We start from the raw sequence: 22,358 nt of genomic DNA, 5'->3' as shown, positions 1-22,358 counted from the left end.
TAAAATTCTTTGGAGCATAGTTTGTTACAGATTTTTTATTCATAAACACATTCTAACTTTACAATTCGTTTAGTGAAATACTGCACAGCTTGACTTTTGCATTACACGGTAACAGATGATACATTAATTGTTTTTAGAGATTGGGAAAATTTTTCAAAACATGTTTTAATTGATCCTCGTGGTTCAATATTTTATTCAGTAAATGGAAATTATGCCTTGATTTTTTGCGATATAATAAAGACCAATAATTTATCGCGTTTGAATTAGATTTTGTAAAAAATGTGGCCCTTGCACTGAACGAAAAAATAAATTTCTATTAAGTATTTTATTATTATTAGTATTTTAGATATAATGCGGTAATGTATTGTAAATGTAATAACAAATAGAGACAACCAAGGTTTGAAATGATGGCAAAAATTAAAAAACTTATTAATTATTTACTTACTATTTTGAAATGTTTTAAAAACAATTCATATAGGGTGTTTATTATGTACTTGTACAAACTTTAAAGGGTGAATCTTTAATTAATTTTAAGATAAAAAGTTCATATGAACATGGGCCGGCAACGGTTTGGTTCTTGATATATAAAAAAAATTGTTTTAACAAGTATTGTAAATGTTATTAATTTATTTGTAGAGGTAGTCTTAGTCTTGTAACTGATCTAAGTTTGTCACATCGCAATACAATCAATAAAATACACATTTTTCACGTGGTTTTCAAAAACTCTTGATGATTCAACTTTCAAAATTCCACAAGTTTAAGTTTAAACCAGTTTTTTACAAAACGACATACACTAAGAGTACCGTTTGTATGTAAAATTGAGTGAAAAATAGATACGTTTAATCAAAAATGACACAAAAATGTTATGGTTATTTAAATCTAGGTACAACACTCTAATATTAAACAAAAAACTAAGTAAATATTTGAGTTTCTCGTCATCAGTATTCCCAGTTTCCCGAATTTCATCAAATTTCCATGTTATTGAACAAAAATATAATCAAAATACCAAACAACAATTTTTTTTGGACGTTCTGTATCTCAAGAACCAAACCGTTGGTTCATGTTCATATGAACTGTTTATCTTTAAATTAGTCAAAGATTCACCCTTTAAAGTCTGGACGAGTACTTAATGAACACCCAGTATATTTAGCCGTTTACGTCTTATAAATGCAAAAAATATATTTTTAAGGCTAAATATTTATTGAAAAGTGATCTTAAGTAATTTGAAAATACTTATATTTCATATAAATATTTTATAATTTTATATCATTACTTATTATTTGTCTTTATTGCGACTTGTTGTGATAAAGACAGATAATATCTAATGATTTGTTAAGTCACCTGCTATTGGTCCAACCCACCCCTGCACATTCCAACCCCCTCCAAGTGCGCGCGCGTCCCCGAAGTCCAAATACATAAAGGATTTCAATTACCTACCAAGCGTTATCACTTGGTCTACCGATCACTTACTGCAAAGTGCCTGCTAATCCGAGTGATAAATATGGTCTATATTTACAAGAGTTTCTCACCTAACGAAGCATCATCACCGCCAAATTCGTACCAGCATCTCCCACGCGGGACCGCCGTCGTCCAGATGTCACCAGCCAATCAGAAGCGACCAGGCAGGTACCAGTTCCACCATCCACCACCGGATCACCCACCCAGGATGAGTTTTGTGGGTTATCCCCAGTTCCAGCCAATTAGTTACGTGCCACCACAGTACCCTCCGGTAACCTGTGCCCCACCACAGGTTGGTCCTGTAACTTTTGATCCCTCTCAGTGTCCCCTGGAGTACAACGCATTTGGACAGCAGACATTTAACGGGTATCCACCACAGCAACAACCACCTTGTGCTATGTCGTCTCAACACTATCCTTCGATGAACTTCGGCCTGCAACAGGGACCGCCAAATTTCGCGACGCAGCAGGTGATGTCTCCAGTGGACTATGTGGTAAATACAGTTTTTTTTGTTCAGTTTTTTCATCCAACATTGACTTTTATATTAGTATTTGTTACTGTTTGTGTTAGATGGTAATGCACTTTTTAAAATTGATAATTTTTTTAACTTTTACAGCCGCCAGAGACAATGTTTGGTGCTCCAGCCCAATTTGCACCTCCGCCAATGTACAGTCCAGAAGCGAACTTGATGCCATTTAACGAAGCAGTGCCGCCACCAGGTTTCGAACCAAATGTGAACTACGGTGGGCAAAATTCAAACTTTCAGTACGATTCTAGATGCACTCCATCTCCATCATTTGCTAATTGTAAGTACAACTTCATTAAACAAAGAATTCTAACGTTTTTTATATACAGGGTGTTCCAAAAAAATGTTTGCAACGGAAGACAGAGATTCATGGACTCAAAATAAGCAGATTTAAGCTAATTCACCTATATCCGAAATCGCTTGGTTTGGCCGCTAGATGGCCTCAAAGTTCGTGAAAATTTTTTGAATTTTGTAAATAACTCGAATGCGTATTAATCGATTTTGATTATTTTTTGAGTGTGGGCTTTTGCTTTCAATCTACACATTTTGTTGTTATACAGAGTGTTTTTTAAAACTCGTAACTCCTACAAAAGTGATGTGTGATGATAATATCCGTTCATAACTTTTCCTCTTTCGGGCAATAATAATAACAATTTTTTATTTGATAGGTGATACCATTGGGAAGTTTTTGGGCCTCTTATAGAATTTTGATTAAATGAGTGGTTTGGGTACAAAAAAATGTTTTTAAATGTCTACATTATCTTGCCACCCATATTACAATACTTAACAAAGTGCACTGATTTTGTAGGTTGACTGTGTTGTAATATGGATGGCAAAATAATGTATACATTTAAAAAATATTGTTTGTACCCAAACCGCTAATTTAATCAAAATTCTACAAGAGACCCAAACTTCCAAATAACATCACCGATTAAATAAAAAATAGTTGTCATTATTGTCAGAAAGACGATAAAGTTATGGACGAATTTTATCACCAAACATCAATTTTTGCCAAACGAAGCGGTTTTAGATATAAGTGAATAAGTCTAAATCTGCCTCCATTGTACATGTACACGTTATTCAGGGACACCCGGTATAAACGTATCGCAGTTTCTTTTAGTGAAAATAAACGAGTTCGTAAAACTGTAGGTTTTTTCAAGTAATAATTTGCTCAATTCAAGTTTTGGTTTCACATTTTGTCAGTTAACTAAATCTTAGTTATTTTGTTAATTGTACAATATTTTTTTTGTTCAGGCAATTTCAACCCCCTGATTCCACCAGAGACTTCACATTTTCCAACCATTCCTATGCAGCCTTTTCCACTTTTTATACCATCTCAGAAAATGCCAAACCAGAGAAGGCCAAAGGCCATTGCTATTATCGACCCCGCAACTGGTAAGTTTTTTATAAGCAAACTAGATGGCTTAAATTTAGAGATTTTATTTTTTTAACAGTAACTGTAGAAAGTTTTATTTTTTTATAAGGATTCCGTTTTAATAATTTAATTTATTTTAGGTATGGATAAGTTGAACGAAATCTACGGAAAGCCGAAATCTGAGACCGATTCGAAGGAATCCACTGAAGCTGATAACAGATCTACCAATTCGCAATGAAAACCTATCGACCGGCTATGAATGAGGATTACGATAATGTATTTTGTGAAGAATTTGACGTTTGTAGACTCAACCGAGCTACCAGATCAAAACGTCGTCAGTTTTTATAAAACAACTTCCGTTTATGAAAAACTGTGTTTAGTTTATTATTCTTTCATTTTGTGCAAAGATATGTTTTTCTTTTATAATATTTTTTTTATAAACTATTACTTTCACATATTCAAAAATAAATATATTTTGTGCAACATTTGGTTTGATTTCCGAAATATTTAAAACGTGATTTCAAATAGAAGCTATAATAAATGTAATGGTGAATTAGTGGTTTTAACAACAAAATGAAGATATACAGTGTGTCCGCAAATTTCATCGACAACGTTTGGCTGCATATTCACGACGATAAATAAATACGATCTACGAAAAAAAGTTAAATAAATACTTTTTGGTTTTTGAGTTACAGGCCTTCAAAGTTGTCAAAAATAACACTAAGTAATTTAATTAATAACTTCATAACCCTTTTACCGATCGCGTTAAAATTTGACACATTTATTTGGACTATTGTGGCGTATTATTTCTTAAAGATTTAGTCAAATCGATATACTGGGTGAGAGTTTTCTCCGGTTACCTCTCCCTTTTAGCTGTGAAAACTTTTATAGTGGTCATATTTTTTTAAAACTCGCAGCAACATTGAAAAGGTCGTTTGATTTAAAAAAAAAATATTGTTCCTTGAGAAAATCGCCTACACAAATCTCATTATTGTCGTGTTTCTTTAGGGTTCTCATAACTCCACACTTGCAAATTATGAAGTGTTCCCACTCTATCAAGACAGTTAAATGTATGTAAAACGTTCACAAAACTTTAAAAAAGCAACATCTTCGTACATTTCATTCAACTCCTGCTTAAGAACTTGAAAATTTAGATCCCAACGCACGTTTATAATTTTGCCACTGGTTGGTGAATGGCTTCGCAGAAGATAATAATTATTTGCTTCAAAAAGAGTTTTGTACCGACAAAACTTGTTTTACAAGGAACGGAGTTGTAAATTTTCATAATTTTCCTGTGTGGAGTGATGAGAATCTTAAAGAAACACGACCATAATGACATTACCTGATAGCCACAGAAATCAACATCTTGTTTTCATCGCCTACTGAACTCAAAGTTTTAAAATCCGTGACCGAAACATACAGACCTGCAAATAACCCCATTTTTCTCAAGAATGGCTTTGTGTAGGCGACTTTCTCAAGTTAATATTTATTTAATAAAACGACCTTTTCAATGTTGCTGCCCGTTTTAAAAAAAATACGGCCACTGTAAAAGTTTAGACCTTTAAAAGGGAGATGCAACCGGAGAAAACTATCACCCAGTATATCGATTTGACTACAGTTTTAAGAAATAATACGCCACAATAGTCCAATTAAATGTGCCAAATTTTATCGCGATCGGCAAAGGGGTTATAAAGTTATTAATTAAATTAGTTTTATTATTGACAACTTTGAAAACTTGTAACTCAAAAATCGAATATGTTTTATTTAACTTTTTTTTTCGTTGTGGGTGAAATTTGCAGACACCCTGTATTTATTATGACACACCGAGACAGAGACTGTTTATTATTCACTAAATAGTTTTTTTGAATGTTTTTTTTTTGAAAAATGTGAATTTCAATCCCCTCTTTAAGAGGGTATATCGCCTCAGAGGTGCAACTTTCATACAAGGTATTTTTACTTCAATCCTCTTATTTTTGGCTTTATATTCGCTGGTACCATTTTTGCTACTTCATTTGGAAACACCCTGTAGAGTCCAGTTACTCAGGGTTTTTACCTCCGAATTCTTTATAACTGAACCGATTAACGTGAAATTTTGACTAAATGTGGGGAATGCCTCAAGGAACAAAATTTATATAGTGCCGAAGTGTGCTTTTGCCCTGGGGGTGGTTTAAATTTTTACGCCCAAAATAACCACAGGAATCGATAGAGGAGTCAATTATAAGTAATAAATGATATAAAAAGTTTTTTGGATAATCCAATACTTTCCGAGTAATTCGTCATTGAAAATGTCGATTTTTTACTGAAAAAGTGCTTGTTTTCGGACAGTTTTTTGCAAATAACTCTGAAGCCATTGGATTTAACGAAAACGTTGGAATGAACAAAAAGAAAGGTAATAAAAAACAAATCTAATAAAATTATATCGTTTTTCTCTAATTGCAATATAAACCGTGTTATGGATTTTTAAACATTATTATATGTTAGCTAAAAACCAAATTGGAACCAGTTAACGTTAAATAACGCCAAAACCATAAATATTAGGAAAAAAACTATTTGCACCTTTTTTAAAGTAGGTACTTTGAAAAACCTTTAAAATGAGCTGTTTTAAAAGTCTTTAGAATCAAAATTAACGGAAATATGATCGAAATAACATGATAGTCTAATTTTTTTTAATAAAAAATTAATAAACAAATTAGTGCCTTTGGCGACAGAATTAAAATTAAATGCAATCCATTTACAGATTTCTTAATTTATGTTCTAAGAATATGTTCTGGGTCTTTGGCTCACTTACAAAGCATGATTTCGAAAAAAAAACTTAATTTCTTAAAATATTAATTTTTCAAATTGCTGAAAAAAAAATCGATTTTTACGCTGTAAGTTAAAAATTAAAAGGTTTACGAAAAAAATACAAGGGTAAAAAAATTAGCAATATTTTTGTTGAAGATTTTGCTTTATTCTTTATTCCTCTAAAATTATTATTAATCGAGATATCGCCCTTTTAAGTTGTCATATGAATGAGAGAACCACCCTTTTCGAGCCCTAAACCCTTCAAACTTAAAACAGTTCACGTAGCCCTTACAATTCCCTGCAAAATGAGCCTTTGTGCGATTAAAAATCTTAAAAAGTAAGAAAGTTATCGTCAAAAAAATAAACACGTGTGTAGGTGATAATTTGAGGACAATTTAGATCAAACAAGAATTTTGAAGCATTTAGATATTTTTTGTATATACAGGGTCGGAAAGTCCCCATGGTTCATCGGCCGTTACGTGAGAGCGATAAAGTAAGTCATAGAAATCCGTGCGATAGAGAAAGATGGCTATAATGAAGGCATCTAATAGTCACTGCCCATTTCGCCCTTCCGCAAATAAGAAGTGGAAAAATCTATGCAGTTATAAAAAATTCGGAGGTATTACTATATTTTCAGCTACAGTAACTGGGCTAGTATTGCGTACTGCGCACTCATGCAATGAAAATTGTTCAGGAACTGATTTCGAATAGTCCGTGAACTGAGACCAACCTTAAATGTAAGTGTACAAAGTCCTTTATTTACTATTCATATAAAAATACATGTAGGTGTATTTAAGTCCGATAAGATATTGTATACGTTTTTTGTGGGACCGTTTTTTCCCCACACACAAGAATTTATTCTCTTGGCAGTTCAGTATTCTACGTCCCACCGAGAAATCCCAATGGAGAAACAACTAGCAGCTTTACTCAACGAAGAGTTCCTATCGGAATTCGAGTGCCCCATTTGCACCAAGTACATGCTGCCGCCGATCCGCCAGTGCCACAACGGCCACTGCTTCTGCCAGGACTGCTTCGACAAGATCGCGAGATGCGCCCTTTGCAGGGCCCCGAAATCAGAAAACCGCTCCATTACTTTGGAGAAGGTGCAAGCCTGTCTCACGTTCCCGTGTCCTTACGTGGAAGAAGGGTGCGACTTCCAAGCGTCGTGCATAGAAATAACGCTCCATCAGAAGCACTGTAAGTTCTCCGTGGTCCCCTGCGCGCTCAGGTTCAACGGTTGCCAGTGGCATGGGGAAAAATCCGAACTGATAGTTCACTGCAGAACCCAGCACCGAGACAACATTTTCTTCACCAGCAGGCAGAAGTTCCTGTCGTCCGGCTTCAGAAACCGCATCGACAGGATTTATTATATAGTGTTCTACGTGTTCAACAATCTTTTTAGATGTACCTGGGACCTGGACAAGGAGACTGGTTTGATGCGCTTTGCAGTCTATTGCCTAGGTAAGCCCCTGGAGCAGGATAAGTTCGGATTTGAGGTGTCCTATATGCAGCAAGACAGCAACACGGAGGTGATTACCGTCAAAGCGCCCTGCTACCCGATGGAGGATGACAGCGAGAGGTTCTTGAAAAACAAACATTTTGTTCTACACCACGAACTAGTGAAAGATCTTTGTGATGAAGATGGAAACTTAAATTATTCAGTAAATATTTTCGAGAGAAAATAACTGTTTTTTTTGACGTAGTATGTTATATTTAAAATATTACTGTACTTGCACGATTTTAGTTTGTTTGTGAAACTAAAGCTACTTGATATCTTTTTTATTAATGTTTGTATTACCTGTATATGACAATCGTACATATTATATATGTAATAGAGAAACAAGGGTTGTATAAAACATACGATTTTAATTTAATTTTTTGTAATGAACTGTGAATACTTTTTGTTATTTTAATAAATGTTTCAACATCTGTCTGGTTCATTTTTATTTAAACTTACAAAAATTAGAAAAGAAAGTGTACAATCTCTATTGATAACAAAAAGACACTATTATTACCACACAACTTCTTTGCTTTTTGGGTATTTCGCCATCTGTGAAAAAAATTTCGAATAGATTTACGAAACGTCAACAACTTTTTAAAGCTCCTGGAACAAAGTGAAGTATTTTTTGTACTATATTTTGTATTTGTTTGCTTTTTTCAGTGTGAAATTATATGGTTAGGCAAAATTATTTTAAAAAAGAAACGCTTTAGGCTATTGAATATATCTAAAGAATAGGGTTAAAAGAACTATGTCGTTCAAGCAATTTTATTGCATGAATCGTTCAAAGGGTCATTTTAGATAAAAAAAAAACCGCGGAGTGCTATTACATTAGAGGGTGGAAATTGGAGATAGAAGTGAAAATGCACCCCTTTCAGTTTTTTAATTGTAGCTCGAAAACGAAGCAAACTTTCGCTATAGTTCATAGGAAAAATTATTTAGAGAATTTCTCATCGAAATGGCTGATTTAAATTTAATAAATAAATAAATAAATAAATTTAAAAGAAACATTTTATGCAAAAAATCGTTAATAAACAATTTTATAAAAAAGCAAAAAATAAGATTTTTTGATTTTTTTACTTCATTAATAAAATAATTTATTAAAAACTTGAGATTTAAGTATTATAAAGTTCATTAGTAATGTACATACAGTGTGTCCACGGATGGAGTTGACAAGATGAGAAACTCTTTTGTTTTTGACTTTATCGAAAAATGTCACTCTTTATAAAATGTTCTGACCCTCGTAAAAATGAGACTGTCATACAAACATCTTAGATTAGATATACAGGTTACTCATAAATTAAAAAACCTCGAAAATACTCAAGAGAGAAGTACCATTATTTGTTAATTTACATAACATTTTTATATAACAAATGTGTAATAATATAATATCTGTATATAGACTCAAATAATGTCCTAATATAAATTTTAAAATAAAGATTTCAATTTTTGTGGTGGGATACATATAGAGTAAAAAAATAAAAAAAAGTAAAAAAATAAAAAAAATACAACCTCTTGTTTGGAAGGAAATTTTACCTACTTTTTTTTCTATGAAGCAATGCCTATACCTATCTTTACTAAAAAAAACTAGATGCAAAAAAGTAAAAAAAAATCAGAAAATCGAATTTTTTGCTTTTTTTCAAATTGTTTATTAACGATTTTCTTGTATACAATATTCCTTTTAAATTTTTTAAATAAGCTATTTTGACGGGGAATTCAACTCTCTAAATAATTTTTCCTATGAACTATACCAAAATTTTGTTTATTTCAGAAATTTTTCAAAAAATAAAGAAAAAGACGAAAACTATGAAACACAATATCTAAACACAATTTTGTTATTAAGTATTGGCATAGGAAAAATAATTTTCAAAACTAGTTACTAAACATTTTTCTAGCAGTTTGCACCCTGAGTTATTCAAGAAAACTTGATTACAAAAATTTGCTAAAATGTATCCAAATTTGATTTTATAAAGTAACAAGAAATCTGCAAAAAAGATAATATACGAAAACCCAAAAAAATACACAAGGTGTTCGTTAAAGAATTAGCTTTACCACTAGATTCTACGATGATTGTTAATGGGTAAAAGTTATGTACAATGTTGCTCACAAACGCTTAGTTTTGAGATACAGGGTGTCACCTTCAACAATAAATAACATTTTCTTTAATATCTTTCGACTACTTCAAGCTAATTTCGTAAAATTTCGTATTCGGGGTATTTTTGGGATGAGAAATTCGAATTTATCGACGATTTCGTTGTATCTTTTAGAGGGCACCACAAGCGACGTTTAGGACGCGTTTAAATTGCCAAAACTTTTTTGTGACAATGTGTATTTCACTTTGGGCTAGAAAAATCTTTTCCCCCAACTTTTATGCTTAAAAAAAGTCAAGCTTTAAGGCCAACTGTTTTCAATAAAAAGGTATTTAAATTTATTTTGTAAATGCATAAAACAATTTGTTTAAAAGTTATTTTCAACTCCACTGATATGATAACGAAATTGGGAACAATCGTTTATTAGCAAGAAACCTTTAAAGGAAACAGTGCAATTACAATTTTTAATTTCGTTTATTTAACAATTTTACTGCAAAAAGAATTGACAAAGTAATAAACTCACTTTCTAAAAAGAATCTAATCAATTTAACACAATCTAGACAATGTTACTGATTTAAGCGACCTAAAAATCTAAAAAATAACTAATTATTATTGACCTGTCTTAAAATATATGCTTTTCAAGTTGAAAATGACTGTAAAACTTTTTTTTATGCATTTACATATTTAAATGTCTTTTTGTTGAAAACGATTGGCTTAGAGATATAATACCTCTTTTAAGAGGGAAAGACTTTTCTAGCCCAAAGTGAAATACACCGCAGCAAAAACAGTTTTGGCAGTTTAAATGCGTTCTGAGAAGATACAACGAAATCGTCGATAAATTCGAATTTCTCATCAAAAAAAAAAAACACATACGAAATTTCACGAAATTAGCTCGAAGTAGTCGAAAGATATTAAACAAAATGTTATTTATTTTTTCAAATTCAACACTCTGTATCTCGAAAACTAACAAAATTTTACATTATTAAATGATTTCAGTATATCAGCATTTAGTATAGTTTTTAATTTTAATTTTACATAATTCAGTGCTGGTCAGGATCAAGGTATCAAGGAACTTTATTTGTTTAAAAATAATATATTTGATAAGATTTTTAGAATGTTTTTGAATTAGTACAACGTAAATCATGGGTATCGTTATTAATTTATCCAAAAAACTGGTTATCAAGAAAAAATAACTACAGGGGAGACTTTTAATTCATATTTTATTTACTTTTTATGAAGTGGATTTTTTTAGTCTCTGATTTTGATAGCAGGAATATCAGCGTACACAGCGACATCCCCCGAAGATATATTACACCCCGTGAGTCGGAATAACTGCCGTCCCTGGAGAGGGTTAATTTGAAATACGAATCCAGTAAACATAAATTCAAGGTCTGTCTGCTTTTTATCCATGAAGACTGGCGGAAAAGAAAAGTAACTATTGATTTGCACAGGATATATGCTCAATTACATGTCTGATAACGCGAATTGAGTGCAGCTGAATATAGAGAGAGTATTTGGTGGTATTTTGAGAGAAAGTCTTGTGAAAATAATACTTAATTACTTCTGAACCTACTTGTCTATGAACCTCTTAGCAACAACCATTTGTTACAATTTTTTTGTCTTACTTTAATGAACGAAGCACGTGTCTGCTCGCAGGTGACAAGATAGAGAGTAATTTATGCCAAAACGAACTATGAAAACTGGAGGTTTCGAACTCTTACGGTTTAGACCCCTTCATTTAGAGAGCAAAAATGTTTGTAGATAAACTTGTGATAAGTCAAATTGTCGTTTAAAAAATATGACATTTAATATTTACTTGTTTTCCAAGGAGTATAATATGTATTTTGTTGGAATACTAATTTGTTCGTTTTAAATGGAAATTATTTAGCAAAAAACAACGAAAATTGAAAGGGAAATTTGTACATACATAAGTTTAATAAAACTTAAAGAAACTTCTTAAAACTTTTTGGCAACTGTATAATAATGTATTGTATGTATGTAATGTAACAGATTTCAACTTATAAAAGTCTTGTATTTGAGTATGGCTTGATATAACAAATATTTATTTTGACTACATTGGAAAGAGATAGAGAATAAGAGATTTCGGCTTTTTAGAATCCTTAACAAACCATATTTCGGTAGGTTTCGTTGAAAGAATTAAATATTTAGCCGATAATTGATAATAAATAAATTACTTAATTTAGTACCACATCAAACACTAAAAATAAAAATAACTCGGAAACTCACAGGAATTTCGAAACAGAAGAAGGGACATTATTTTTGTTAAACTGTATGTAGATAATGAAAATAATAGTTTTTTTTAAACAATAGTCATTGGCGTAGAAGTTCTGTTTAAAAAAGGGGTTGAGAACTCCCCCCACTCCGCCAATCTGCAAGTTTTTGAACATTCTTATCGCTTGTTTTGTGCCCCTTAATTAATAGGCATTATCCCCCAAACATGAAAAAAATCTAAGCATTCGTTTATAAGTTATAATGAAAATTCGAGAAAAAAAATTATATTCAACACCCTGTATCTCGGAAACGAAGCCTTCTACGACATACGTTTATAGGAACTTTTCTTGTTAAACACATGTGTTCTATCTCCTATTAAAGTTTGTCTACAAAAAACTGACTCACCCTGAATAAAAAAAGATTATACCCAAGATATAATAATAAACTGGCAATATTTGTATTAAACGTGAAATAAATCTAACACCATCAGTAATGTTTTTAACGAGATTACTGCATATTTGTCGCTTTTATTCGAACCAATTTGATGTTCGCTGCTTGGTAACGAGTAAATTGAAACAGCGTTAATTAATTTGAAGCAAAATGGCGATCATTATCGTGCGTTCAATAAATGTTTTAAATATCACACTATAATTATTATTATTTACCGTTTTTGTGTATGCCTAATTACACAGGAACAGTTACCTCAATATAATCTGAGTCAACCAAATGATATTTTCATTTTATTGAATACCTACATATACATTATACAAATCTGGAATATTGTTTATTTATTGTAGTTTCATTACTTTAATTTAATTATCAGACTGAAACGGAAATTTTTGGTACTGAATTTTGAATTGAAATAGAAAGTAAATATATTATTACGTTTTTGTTTGTGGACGCCTTTATTTTTTTTATTTGTAGTTGTTTTGTTATTATGATTGATTATGAATTATGAGACTCTCTCAATGCGTGGGTTCCTTTGTTTTGTTTTATTTTTATATTTTGATTTAAATTTGATGTATTGAATTTCTACTCTAATTTCTTTTAATGAAGGATGTAATTAAAATAACAAAATATCAATATATTACTAGATTTAGCGGGTTATGGGTTTTGTTACAATTTACAATTGTTGTAATCCTTAAACTAGATGAATGAACAATAAATTTCCCCCTAAATTTCTACTATAACAGTGCATAAATGTGTTTATACTGTCAGTAGTTGAATTGGTTAAAACTGTGCATCAGTTATATATAAATATACAGTGAGAATTTTAATGTAAAGATTTATTATAACGCTTTGTGTTTCAAATTTGCAAATTTGTTTAATAAGTGACTAATGTCACTTCCACTAATGTAACATTCTGACTTTTGACTGTTGAATTTTATCACGACATTAGATCGCCAAGACGACTGGGTAAGTTTACAATTTTTACTGACTTGTTGATTTTAACTGATAGCAGTTGTTTTTCTAGGAGCAAACTAACGATGTTACTGCTACAGGTAAACATGGAAGACTGGCTACCTCGAGCCCGGATATTGGTTTTATTAAACGTGGAAAACAAATGAAAATTACTATAGCAACGTACAACAAGCGTTTTTGAAATTTTATTTATGCAAATACTGACTTTTGGATTGAATTGTGATGCATGAAATTTCTATTTTCAGCTTCCTTGCATTTTCCTGCATCTTTTGACACCAATTGCACGTTTCTAGGTTAAGTTAAAAGTTATGCCAAATTTTTACTTATTTTACAAATTTCACCTTAATTTTGATGAATAGACTAATTCTCAGCATGTCTGTCCCTTCTATGTCTTTAGTACTACCTATTAAACACCTTTTACACAGTCTTTATTCCTTTCTTCAGATGTAAACGAAAGAAAGTTTTAGAGTACTCCGTACCGACAAGCATTATAAAGTCTACACAACAAATTGACCTTTGGTTGGAGTTTAAACACATTTTATGGAGTTGTAAGGGTCTTTTACATTCTGCACATATGATTTTGCTGTCCTGATACACTTTTACAACTAACAATTTACAAAATTCTAACCGAACAACAACTGTCAAGATTTATACGCTACAGAAAAGTTTTCACAGATGCATATATTTAATTCCACCCATATATTCTGGCTACAGGTACACTATGCTTCGTTTACATACCAGTTTTATTGCATGAATCGGAATTATATGTGAAATACCGTCATCTTGTCAAAATTTCGCTATGATGATTAAATGTGATCATGCCAGAACTTATAATTGACTTTTAATATTGTAACATTGTTCTTTACTGTTCCTTGTAACATAATTGTACAACATGAGTGCATTTACATAGTTTAATGAATATGCAAATTCAAATTTAGTTATAACTTTGACAGTCGAGATGTTTTGTCGTGAAAATATCATTAGTCCATTGAAATGTTACATTTTTTTTGGGCTTAGCGTGCAAAAGTCAGAACACGCAATTTTATTTTTTGGATGTCAAGAGGTTAGTGTAAAGTTAAATCCATGTTTGTGGGATCGCAACCCTTGTGCGTCGGCCGCCATCTTGTAAAAAGGGCTGCGAATGGTTTTTATAATACTATTACTATATCGGCCAAACTATTCGTCGCACAGAAAATTTGTAAATATATTTTTTGTTGAAAATTAAATTCTCTACAACTTTAGTGCCATAACTTTTAGTCGTAGAACCAAAAATAACAAAGTTATTAATGAAAACTGATAAATATTTGGGAAAATTTTCTTTTGGTCGTTATAACTTTTTTTCTGGTCATTTTACAAAAAAATTACATCAGAGCATTTTGATAGAGGGGTTTTCAAGGAACAATTTCTGTTACAAACTTTTTTCAAATTTTATTTATTAATTAGGGTTTTACAGCGATGCGAAACTTACTGGAGAATAGTTCCAGTACTAGTATACATTAATATGAATGATTAGGCATAGTTTTCTCTCATCTTTCCATTATTTTTATAAGAAACATTTTAATGATTTATATTGCAATGTTAATTAGTTATTGACTCTTTTCCCCACCCCCTACGGGGTAGAGTCTGGTGGCGGGTGTTTTTTTTACGTCGTATCCCTAGTATGTATTTCCCAATCTACTGTGTCCTCAGTCTCTTTGATGTGCCAGGCTGCGACTCAGGATCTGGTGGAGCTTCCGATATTGAATTGTTGAGGAAAGATGGAGAATGATGTGGCGTCATTGTTGGCAGTTCATCTTCAAAATCATTCTCCTCTATCAATTTTTATATCTCCATTATGTTGCTGCATGTCTCCCCAGAACATCAGGCACGCTGCAGAACATTTGAGGCCTGCCTTTCGACATCCACACATTGCTCCACAGTTTCCTTTGCATCGGCAGAATATCAACTCTAGAAGCTCAGGGGGGTGCCGGAGGTTTTGAACTTTGAACAGGCATCAATATTTGTCCATACTTTTTCCAGCCTCAGTATTGGTTGTTGTAATTCCCGAACCACGACTGGACCAGATGATAGACTCGGAGGCTGTGCAAGCGGGCTGTGTCTTGTGTTGGAGGAAGTGAAGACAAATTAAATGTATTCTTTGTCACTGACTTGGCAAATCGTTTATATCTAAGACTGTCAAGAGAATTATCATCTTTATTGCCACCATATAAAGGATGAAAAAACGTTCGCCAACGGCAGTGAGCAAAGTAGGGTCGACTCTCTCATTGAGGAATAACGCTGTTCCACTAGCTAACTCAGGACGTGTCTCCAGGGTTGTAAGATATCTCATTTTACCGATGTTGTAAGCTGCTGAAATCGTGTCACATCCTGAGAAGGCATGAAGAAACAACAGATTATCCGCCTAATCATTCATATTAATGTATAGTTACTAGTTGGAGAATAGTGTAAGTTTCGCATCGCTGTAAAACCCTAAGAAATAAATACAATTTGAAAAATGTTTGCAATGGATATTATTCCTTGAAAACCTATGAAAATGCTCTGATGTAATTTTTTTGTAAAATGACGAGAAAGAGGTTATAACGATCAAAAGAAAATTTGTTTCCAAACTTTTATCAATTTTCGTTAATTAACTTTGTTATTTTTGGTTCTACTACTAAAAGTTTCTGCACCAAAGTTGTAGAGAATTTAATTTGCAACGAAAACTGTATTTACAAATTTTCTGTGCGACGAATAATTTGGCCGATATAGTAAGTAGTATTATAAAAACCATTCGCAGCCCTTTTTACAAGATGGCGGCCGACGCACAAGGGTTGCGACCCCACAAACATGGATTTAACTTTACACTAACACTCTCTTGACATCCAAAAAATAAAATTGCGTGCTCTGACTTTTGCAACCCCAAATGTAACTTTTCAATGGACTACATAAATTACAAATTTTTAACTTATCTTATACTATCTGTACACATCTTCCATTTTAGTCCATTATAGTAATTCACACCTAGTGACTATTTGAAATAAATTTAATATCAAAATTTGTGTTAATTCCACACTTTTGTGTCTCGGTGCCGATAAAAGAATTAAAATTTCCAAATTAATAAAACATAACAATACGTTTGAATTACCTAAAAGTAAAGTTGTCCTAAATATGAGTAAATCATCTTAAACATTCAGAGAATGTAACTACTTAATACCTAATGAATTAAATTTAGCCTTCAAATTAAACCCATGAGAAAGGGGTGTACCTACTTAAGGATTTAATTCTGAAAAATGATGCAAATATTTTACCTGACTACTATTGTTCCAATAAATCCTAATCTCCTTTACATAATTACAATCTTAAAATATGAACAATAATTGACAATAATTATGCAACAATTAGTATAATAATTAGACTGCTCACATATAATTCTCCTCGTAAATAATTTCTCTTGGCAGTTCAGTATTCGACGTCCCACCGAGAAAACCCCATGGAGAAGCAACTAGCAACTTTACTCAACGAAGAGTTCCTATCGGAATTCGAGTGCCCCATCTGCACCAAGTACATACTGCCGCCGATCCGCCAATGCCGCAGCGGCCACTGCTTCTGCCAGGACTGCTTCGACAAGATCCCGAGATGCGCCCTTTGCAGGGCCCCGAAATCAGAAAACCGCTCCATCACTTTGGAGAAGGTGCAGACCTGTCTCACGTTCCCGTGCCTTTACGTGGAAGAAGGGTGTGACTTCCAAGCCCCGTGCAAGGAAATAACGCTCCACCAGAAGCACTGTAAGTTCTCCGTGGTCCCTTGTGCCCTCAGGTTCAACGGCTGTCGGTGGCAAGGGGACAAATCCGAAATGATAGCTCACTGCAGGACCCATCATCGATACAACATTTTCTTCACCACCAGGCAGAAGTTCCGATCGTCTAGGTTTAGAAACCGCATCGACAGGATTTATTATATAGTGTTCTACGTGTTCAACAATCTTTTTAGATGCACCTGGGATCTGGACAGTGAGACTGGTTTGATGCGTTTTGCGGTTTACTGTCTAGGTAAGCCCCTGGGGAAGGATAGGTTCGGATTTGAGATGTCCTATTTGCAGCGGGACGGCAACACGAAGGTGGTTACCGTGATAGCGCCCTGCTACCCGTTGGAGGATGACAGCGAGATGTTCTTGAAAGGTAGACATTTTGTTATGCACCACGAACTAGTGAAAAGACATTGTGATGAAGACGGCACCCTGAATTATTCGGTAAATATTTTTAAGAGAAAATAACTGTTTTTTTTACGTACCTATTATGTTACATTTAAAATAATTGCTATACTTACATGATTTTAGTTTGTTTGTCAAATTAAAGCTATTTGATATCTTTTTTTTTTATTAATGTTTGTATTATATGACAATCTTACACATATAATACTCGTATATGTAATACAAAAAATGGGTTGTATAAAACATACGATTTTAATTCCATTTTTTTGTAATGAACTGTGAATATTTTTTTGCTATTTTAATAAATATATCATCATCTAAAGTGCTTTACGTTTTACTTACACTCACATAAATTAGGAAATAAAGTGTAAAATCTTCATTGTAAATATTGATATGAAAAAGACAGCATTAATTACTACACAATTATTTACGAAGTATTCGTGTAGGAAAAATAATTTGCAAAACTGGTTACTAAATATTTTTTTAGTCTTTCATTTTGAACTGTTCAAGAAAACATGATTGCAATACGAGTAATATGATAAAAAATATCCAAATTTGATTTTACAATGTAACATGAAAACTGCCGGAAAAATAGTACAAGAAAATCCATAAAAATATACAGGGTGTGCCATTTAACGCTCCCGCTGCCAATATCTCCTAAATGAAGAAATTTATTTTAGTTTCGGAAATTGGGATTGTTAGGTCCCTCGAATGGCTTCAAATTGGAGTTAGAATTGTTAGTTAAAAGTCTTTCTGTAAAGATGGCGTGGCGGTACTAAAAAATCTTTTGTTCCCTAGAACGTGGAATTACAGTCCATCTGAAATATCGTTAAATTTTGAGTAATTTTTGAAATATAAAGTTTTTCCCTATATTTACTTGTTTTCGAGATATGTCGACTTCAATATGCAATGTGTGATATAGGTAATAAGAAAATCTGTTATTTTATTTAAATCACACCTAGACAAAATATTCTTTTAAAATATTGTTATAATGACTTTATTCACATCACATATTAAAACTAACAAACAATAAACTATAAAAAAAACGTATGATCAACTACAGAAAAAAAATTGTACAATGGTAAATCTTATAACTAGTACAGTTAAATTGAAAGACAAACTGATAAAACTATAAATATTGGAAAACTAATATGTGTCATCATTCATTGTTTTATTTTAAACAAATGACACGAGCCACCTATGACTGCATTTGATAAAATGCGGTTCGTCTCTGACCCTTATAAGATTTACCATTGTACATTTTTTTTTCTGTAGTTGATCATTCGTTTTTGTATAATTTATTGTTTGTTAGTATGTGATATGAATAAAGTCATTATAACAATATTTTAAAAGAACATTTTGTCTCGGTGTGATTTAAATAAAATAAATAGATTTTCTTATTATATCATACATTGCATATTGAAGTCGACATATCTCGAATAAAAGTAAATATAGAGAAAAACTTTATATTACAAAAATTACTCAAAATTTAACGATCTTTCAGATGGACTGTATTTCCACGTNTGCCAATATCTCCTAAATGAAGAAATTTATTTTAGTTTCGGAAATTGGGATTGTTAGGTCCCTCGAATGGCTTCAAATTGGAGTTAGAATTGTTAGTTAAAAGTCTTTCTGTAAAGATGGCGTGGCGGTACTAAAAAATCTTTTGTTCCCTAGAACGTGGAAATACAGTCCATCTGAAATATCGTTAAATTTTGAGTAATTTTTGAAATATAAAGTTTTTCCCTATATTTACTTGTTTTCGAGATATGTCGACTTCAATTTGCAATGTGTGATATAGGTAATAAGAAAATCTATTATTTTATTTAAATCACACCTAGACAAAATATTATTTTAAAATATTGTTATAATGACTTTATTCACATCACATATTAAAACTAACAAACAATAAATTATAAAAAAAACGTATGATCAACTACAGAAAAAAAATTGTACAATGGTAAATCTTATAACTAGTACAGTTAAATTGAAAGACGCAAACTGATAAAACTATAAATATTGGAAAACTAATATGTGTCATCATTCGTTGTTTTATTTTAAACAAATGACATGAGCCACCTATGACTGCATTTGATAAAATGCGGTTCGTCTCTGACCCTTATAAGATTTACCATTGTACATTTTTTTTCTGTAGTTGATCATTCGTTTTTTTATAATTTATTGTTTGTTAGTATGTGATATGAATAAAGTCATTATAACAATATTTTGAAAAGAACATTTTGTCTCGGTGTGATTTAAATAAAATAAATAGATTTTCTTATTATATCATACATTGCATATTGAAGTCAACATATCTCGAATAAAAGTAAATATAGAGAAAAACTTTATATTACAAAAATTACTCAAAATTTAACGATCTTTCAGATGGACTGTATTTCCACGTTCTAGGGAACAAAAATTTTTTTTTCTTGGATGTAAGAGGGGCAAGCTAATTTTTGCTGGAAAACCTTCAGTACAACTCACATAATAAAAGTGTAGATCTGGGCGAGGTCCGGAACATTTGCAAAAATTGCAAAAATGTTGAAAAAATTAAAAAAAATACCTATTTTATCTGAGTTTTTTACTTACATCTTGGAACCTATGCATTTTGGAAGAATATTGAAGAGGAAACAGGTTTAGAATTGAATTTTGCACAATATACTGTAAGTTAAAAATGTTTAAATTTATTACCGATGTTGCAAAATAGCAAAATAATCAAGTTTCTTGGTTAATTTTTTAAAAATATTTTAATTGCTCCGAGGGCATTCTAATTTTGGCAAAAAAAACTTTTTAGTATAATAAAACAAAACACCAAATTTCATTAAAATCGGTCCTATAGTTTTCGCAAAATAATTTTTTGAAAAAAAATTTGAAAAATATTTTTTCAAATTTCAAAATTTTGCACAGCCTCAAATAAAGCATCTATGTACCTGAAAATTTTTTCACGTAGAAAAGATCGCTCAACCTTTCAAATGGTTATTGAAAAATTGAAATAGGTTGATTAGGACAGCCACAGTAAATTTCGCACTAATAAATGCCTGAAAATAAAAATGTATGCAACAAAATAAGTCCGTAATATTAAATGATATTTCAAATTGAACATTTACTTTGTTGCTTGAAGAACTAACCGCTTTCAAGTATGTATTACCTACTATTATGAAATGGTATAAATAGGTTGGTATTTTTATCGCTAAACATGTTTATTGTGAATCAATGTTATTTTTTTCTCTCTTAACAAAGTATAAAATTCTTAAAAACAACTATAGAAATTAAATAGGCAGGTCCCAAAGATATCTATCGGTAAACTGAATAGATTAGTAAAAATTGCTTCACATCACAACACTCAAATCGACGGCTAATAATGTGAAGTCATTTATACAAGACTTACCTTTTCATTGCCACCATTTCGTGAACATCCTGTACACATACAATTTTTTCACGCATGAAATTTCAGTATTCTCATTTCTTCAGAAGATATTTAGAGATATAACTTTCTTTTTGGAAACTATATGAACTTCAACAGCAAATGTTTTTATAAGAAAATATTCTTACATTCATTGCATTTTTGACATATTGTGGTCCTATAGGTATATTTTAATGTCTCAGATATATTTTCTTTCAAGAACATGTTATTTATTATACATATTTTAATAGCTCTTGTACCATTACCTTATTTTTAAGCGCTCTCCTCAATATTACATAATCTGAGTAGACCAAATGATATTTTTGTTTAATTTAATACCTGAATCTACAAACTTGAAATATTTCAATTTTGTTTATTAAATAAATTTAATTCTTATACTGAAATGGCCATTTGTGGTAGTTGTTCTAAATATGAGTAAATGATCTTAAAAATTAAGAAAATAATACCTAATGAATTAAATTTAATCTTTAAAGGAAACCCATGAGAAAGGAAGGTATCTACTTAAGGATTTAATTCTGATAAATGATACAAATATTTTACCTGACGACTAGTATTCCAATAAATCCTAATCCTCTTTATGTAATTACCATCTGGGAAATATCAAAGTACGAGGATTCTAAAAATTTGTCTGATTACTTTTAAAATAGGAAAAATAATTGACAATACTTATCAAACAAAAACTCAATAAAGTTGTTATTATAATAGTCCAGTCACTGAAGGCGAAAATAAAGTAAAAGCTCCCAATTTTTTCGGATAGCATGGATTTACCTGAAAATTTGCATACAAGCCCATCTGACCCCCCACTTCAAAAGTTATATTGTCTAGATGTGTGCTTTTTTCTATTTGGGGGTGAAAACTGCCCTTCTGTAAATCGCAAATTTACGTATTTCAAAGATTCAATTCCTTTTCAAATATGTTGGATAAAGTTCCTTTCATGTTTTTTAATATAATTTATGAATTTTAATTACTTTTCAACCCTTAAAAATCCTTAAAAGCTAACCTTCCATGGCCAAAAAAATCGAAAAAAAGGTTTTTAACAGTTAAAAATATTCTTTTGGTGCATTCATAATGTATTGAATTTCTTTTTTATTCATTACTAAGCTCACGACTTATTACAAAGTTGCAACCCTTAAAAACCATCCCTTATAATAAAATAAAATATTATTGAAAGCTCGAGATGTTTTAATGGGATGCATATGTTGCATTATAAACCTTTTATTGGTTTTCAAATAATCTATGATTTATTGCAACTTTTCAGCCACTCAAAAAACTTTTATGGAAGAGCTCTCCCTCAAAAAAAACTCCTACTCCTTATAGAAAAATTTCCTAAAAATTATATGTGAGTATGATGATATAATTA

The 22,358-nt window shown here is 31.5% G+C and overlaps 3 protein-coding genes across 3 annotated transcripts; all 3 read left to right on the top strand.

Annotated features, from left to right (window-relative positions):
* The first annotated feature begins 1,501 nt into the window (after positions 1-1,501).
* Positions 1,502-3,597, top strand: LOC108912478 (early nodulin-75-like). The gene is made up of 4 exons (XM_018717708.1): positions 1,502-1,951; positions 2,075-2,264; positions 3,239-3,379; positions 3,500-3,597. Exons 1-4 carry the CDS (start codon positions 1,502-1,504, stop codon positions 3,595-3,597), a joined length of 879 nt encoding a protein of 292 aa, XP_018573224.1.
* A 3,448-nt stretch (positions 3,598-7,045) lies between these two features.
* On the top strand, positions 7,046-7,828 carry LOC108912477 (E3 ubiquitin-protein ligase siah2-like). Its single transcript, XM_018717707.1, has one exon. The coding sequence runs from the start codon at positions 7,046-7,048 to the stop codon at positions 7,826-7,828; it is 783 nt and encodes a 260-aa protein (XP_018573223.1).
* Positions 7,829-16,854: 9,026 nt separating this feature from the next.
* LOC108912476 (putative E3 ubiquitin-protein ligase SINA-like 9) lies at positions 16,855-17,637 on the top strand. Its single transcript, XM_018717706.1, has one exon. The coding sequence runs from the start codon at positions 16,855-16,857 to the stop codon at positions 17,635-17,637; it is 783 nt and encodes a 260-aa protein (XP_018573222.1).
* The last annotated feature ends 4,721 nt before the right edge of the window (positions 17,638-22,358 follow it).

The sequence above is a fragment of the Anoplophora glabripennis genome, unplaced genomic scaffold (genome assembly GCF_000390285.2).
Source record: "Anoplophora glabripennis isolate ALB-LARVAE unplaced genomic scaffold, Agla_2.0 scaffold903, whole genome shotgun sequence".
Lineage (NCBI taxonomy): Eukaryota > Metazoa > Arthropoda > Insecta > Coleoptera > Cerambycidae > Anoplophora > Anoplophora glabripennis.
The sequence above is the reverse complement of the archived record's forward strand: the minus strand, read 5'-3'. Positions and strand labels throughout refer to the sequence as shown.

What these genes read in the sequence shown, in the direction of transcription:
- LOC108912478 (XM_018717708.1), top strand. Translation starts at nt 1,502, where the DNA reads ATGGTCTATATTTACAAGAGTTTCTCACCTAACGAAGCATCATCACCG. An exon ending in ATCTCCATCATTTGCTAATT is followed by an intron (nt 2,265 to 3,238) that starts GTAAGTACAACT and finishes TTTTTTGTTCAG; the next exon opens with GCAATTTCAACCCCCTGATT. An exon ending in TATTATCGACCCCGCAACTG is followed by an intron (nt 3,380 to 3,499) that starts GTAAGTTTTTTA and finishes AATTTATTTTAG; the next exon opens with GTATGGATAAGTTGAACGAA.
- LOC108912476 (XM_018717706.1), top strand. Translation starts at nt 16,855, where the DNA reads ATGGAGAAGCAACTAGCAACTTTACTCAACGAAGAGTTCCTATCGGAA.
- LOC108912477 (XM_018717707.1), top strand. Translation starts at nt 7,046, where the DNA reads ATGGAGAAACAACTAGCAGCTTTACTCAACGAAGAGTTCCTATCGGAA.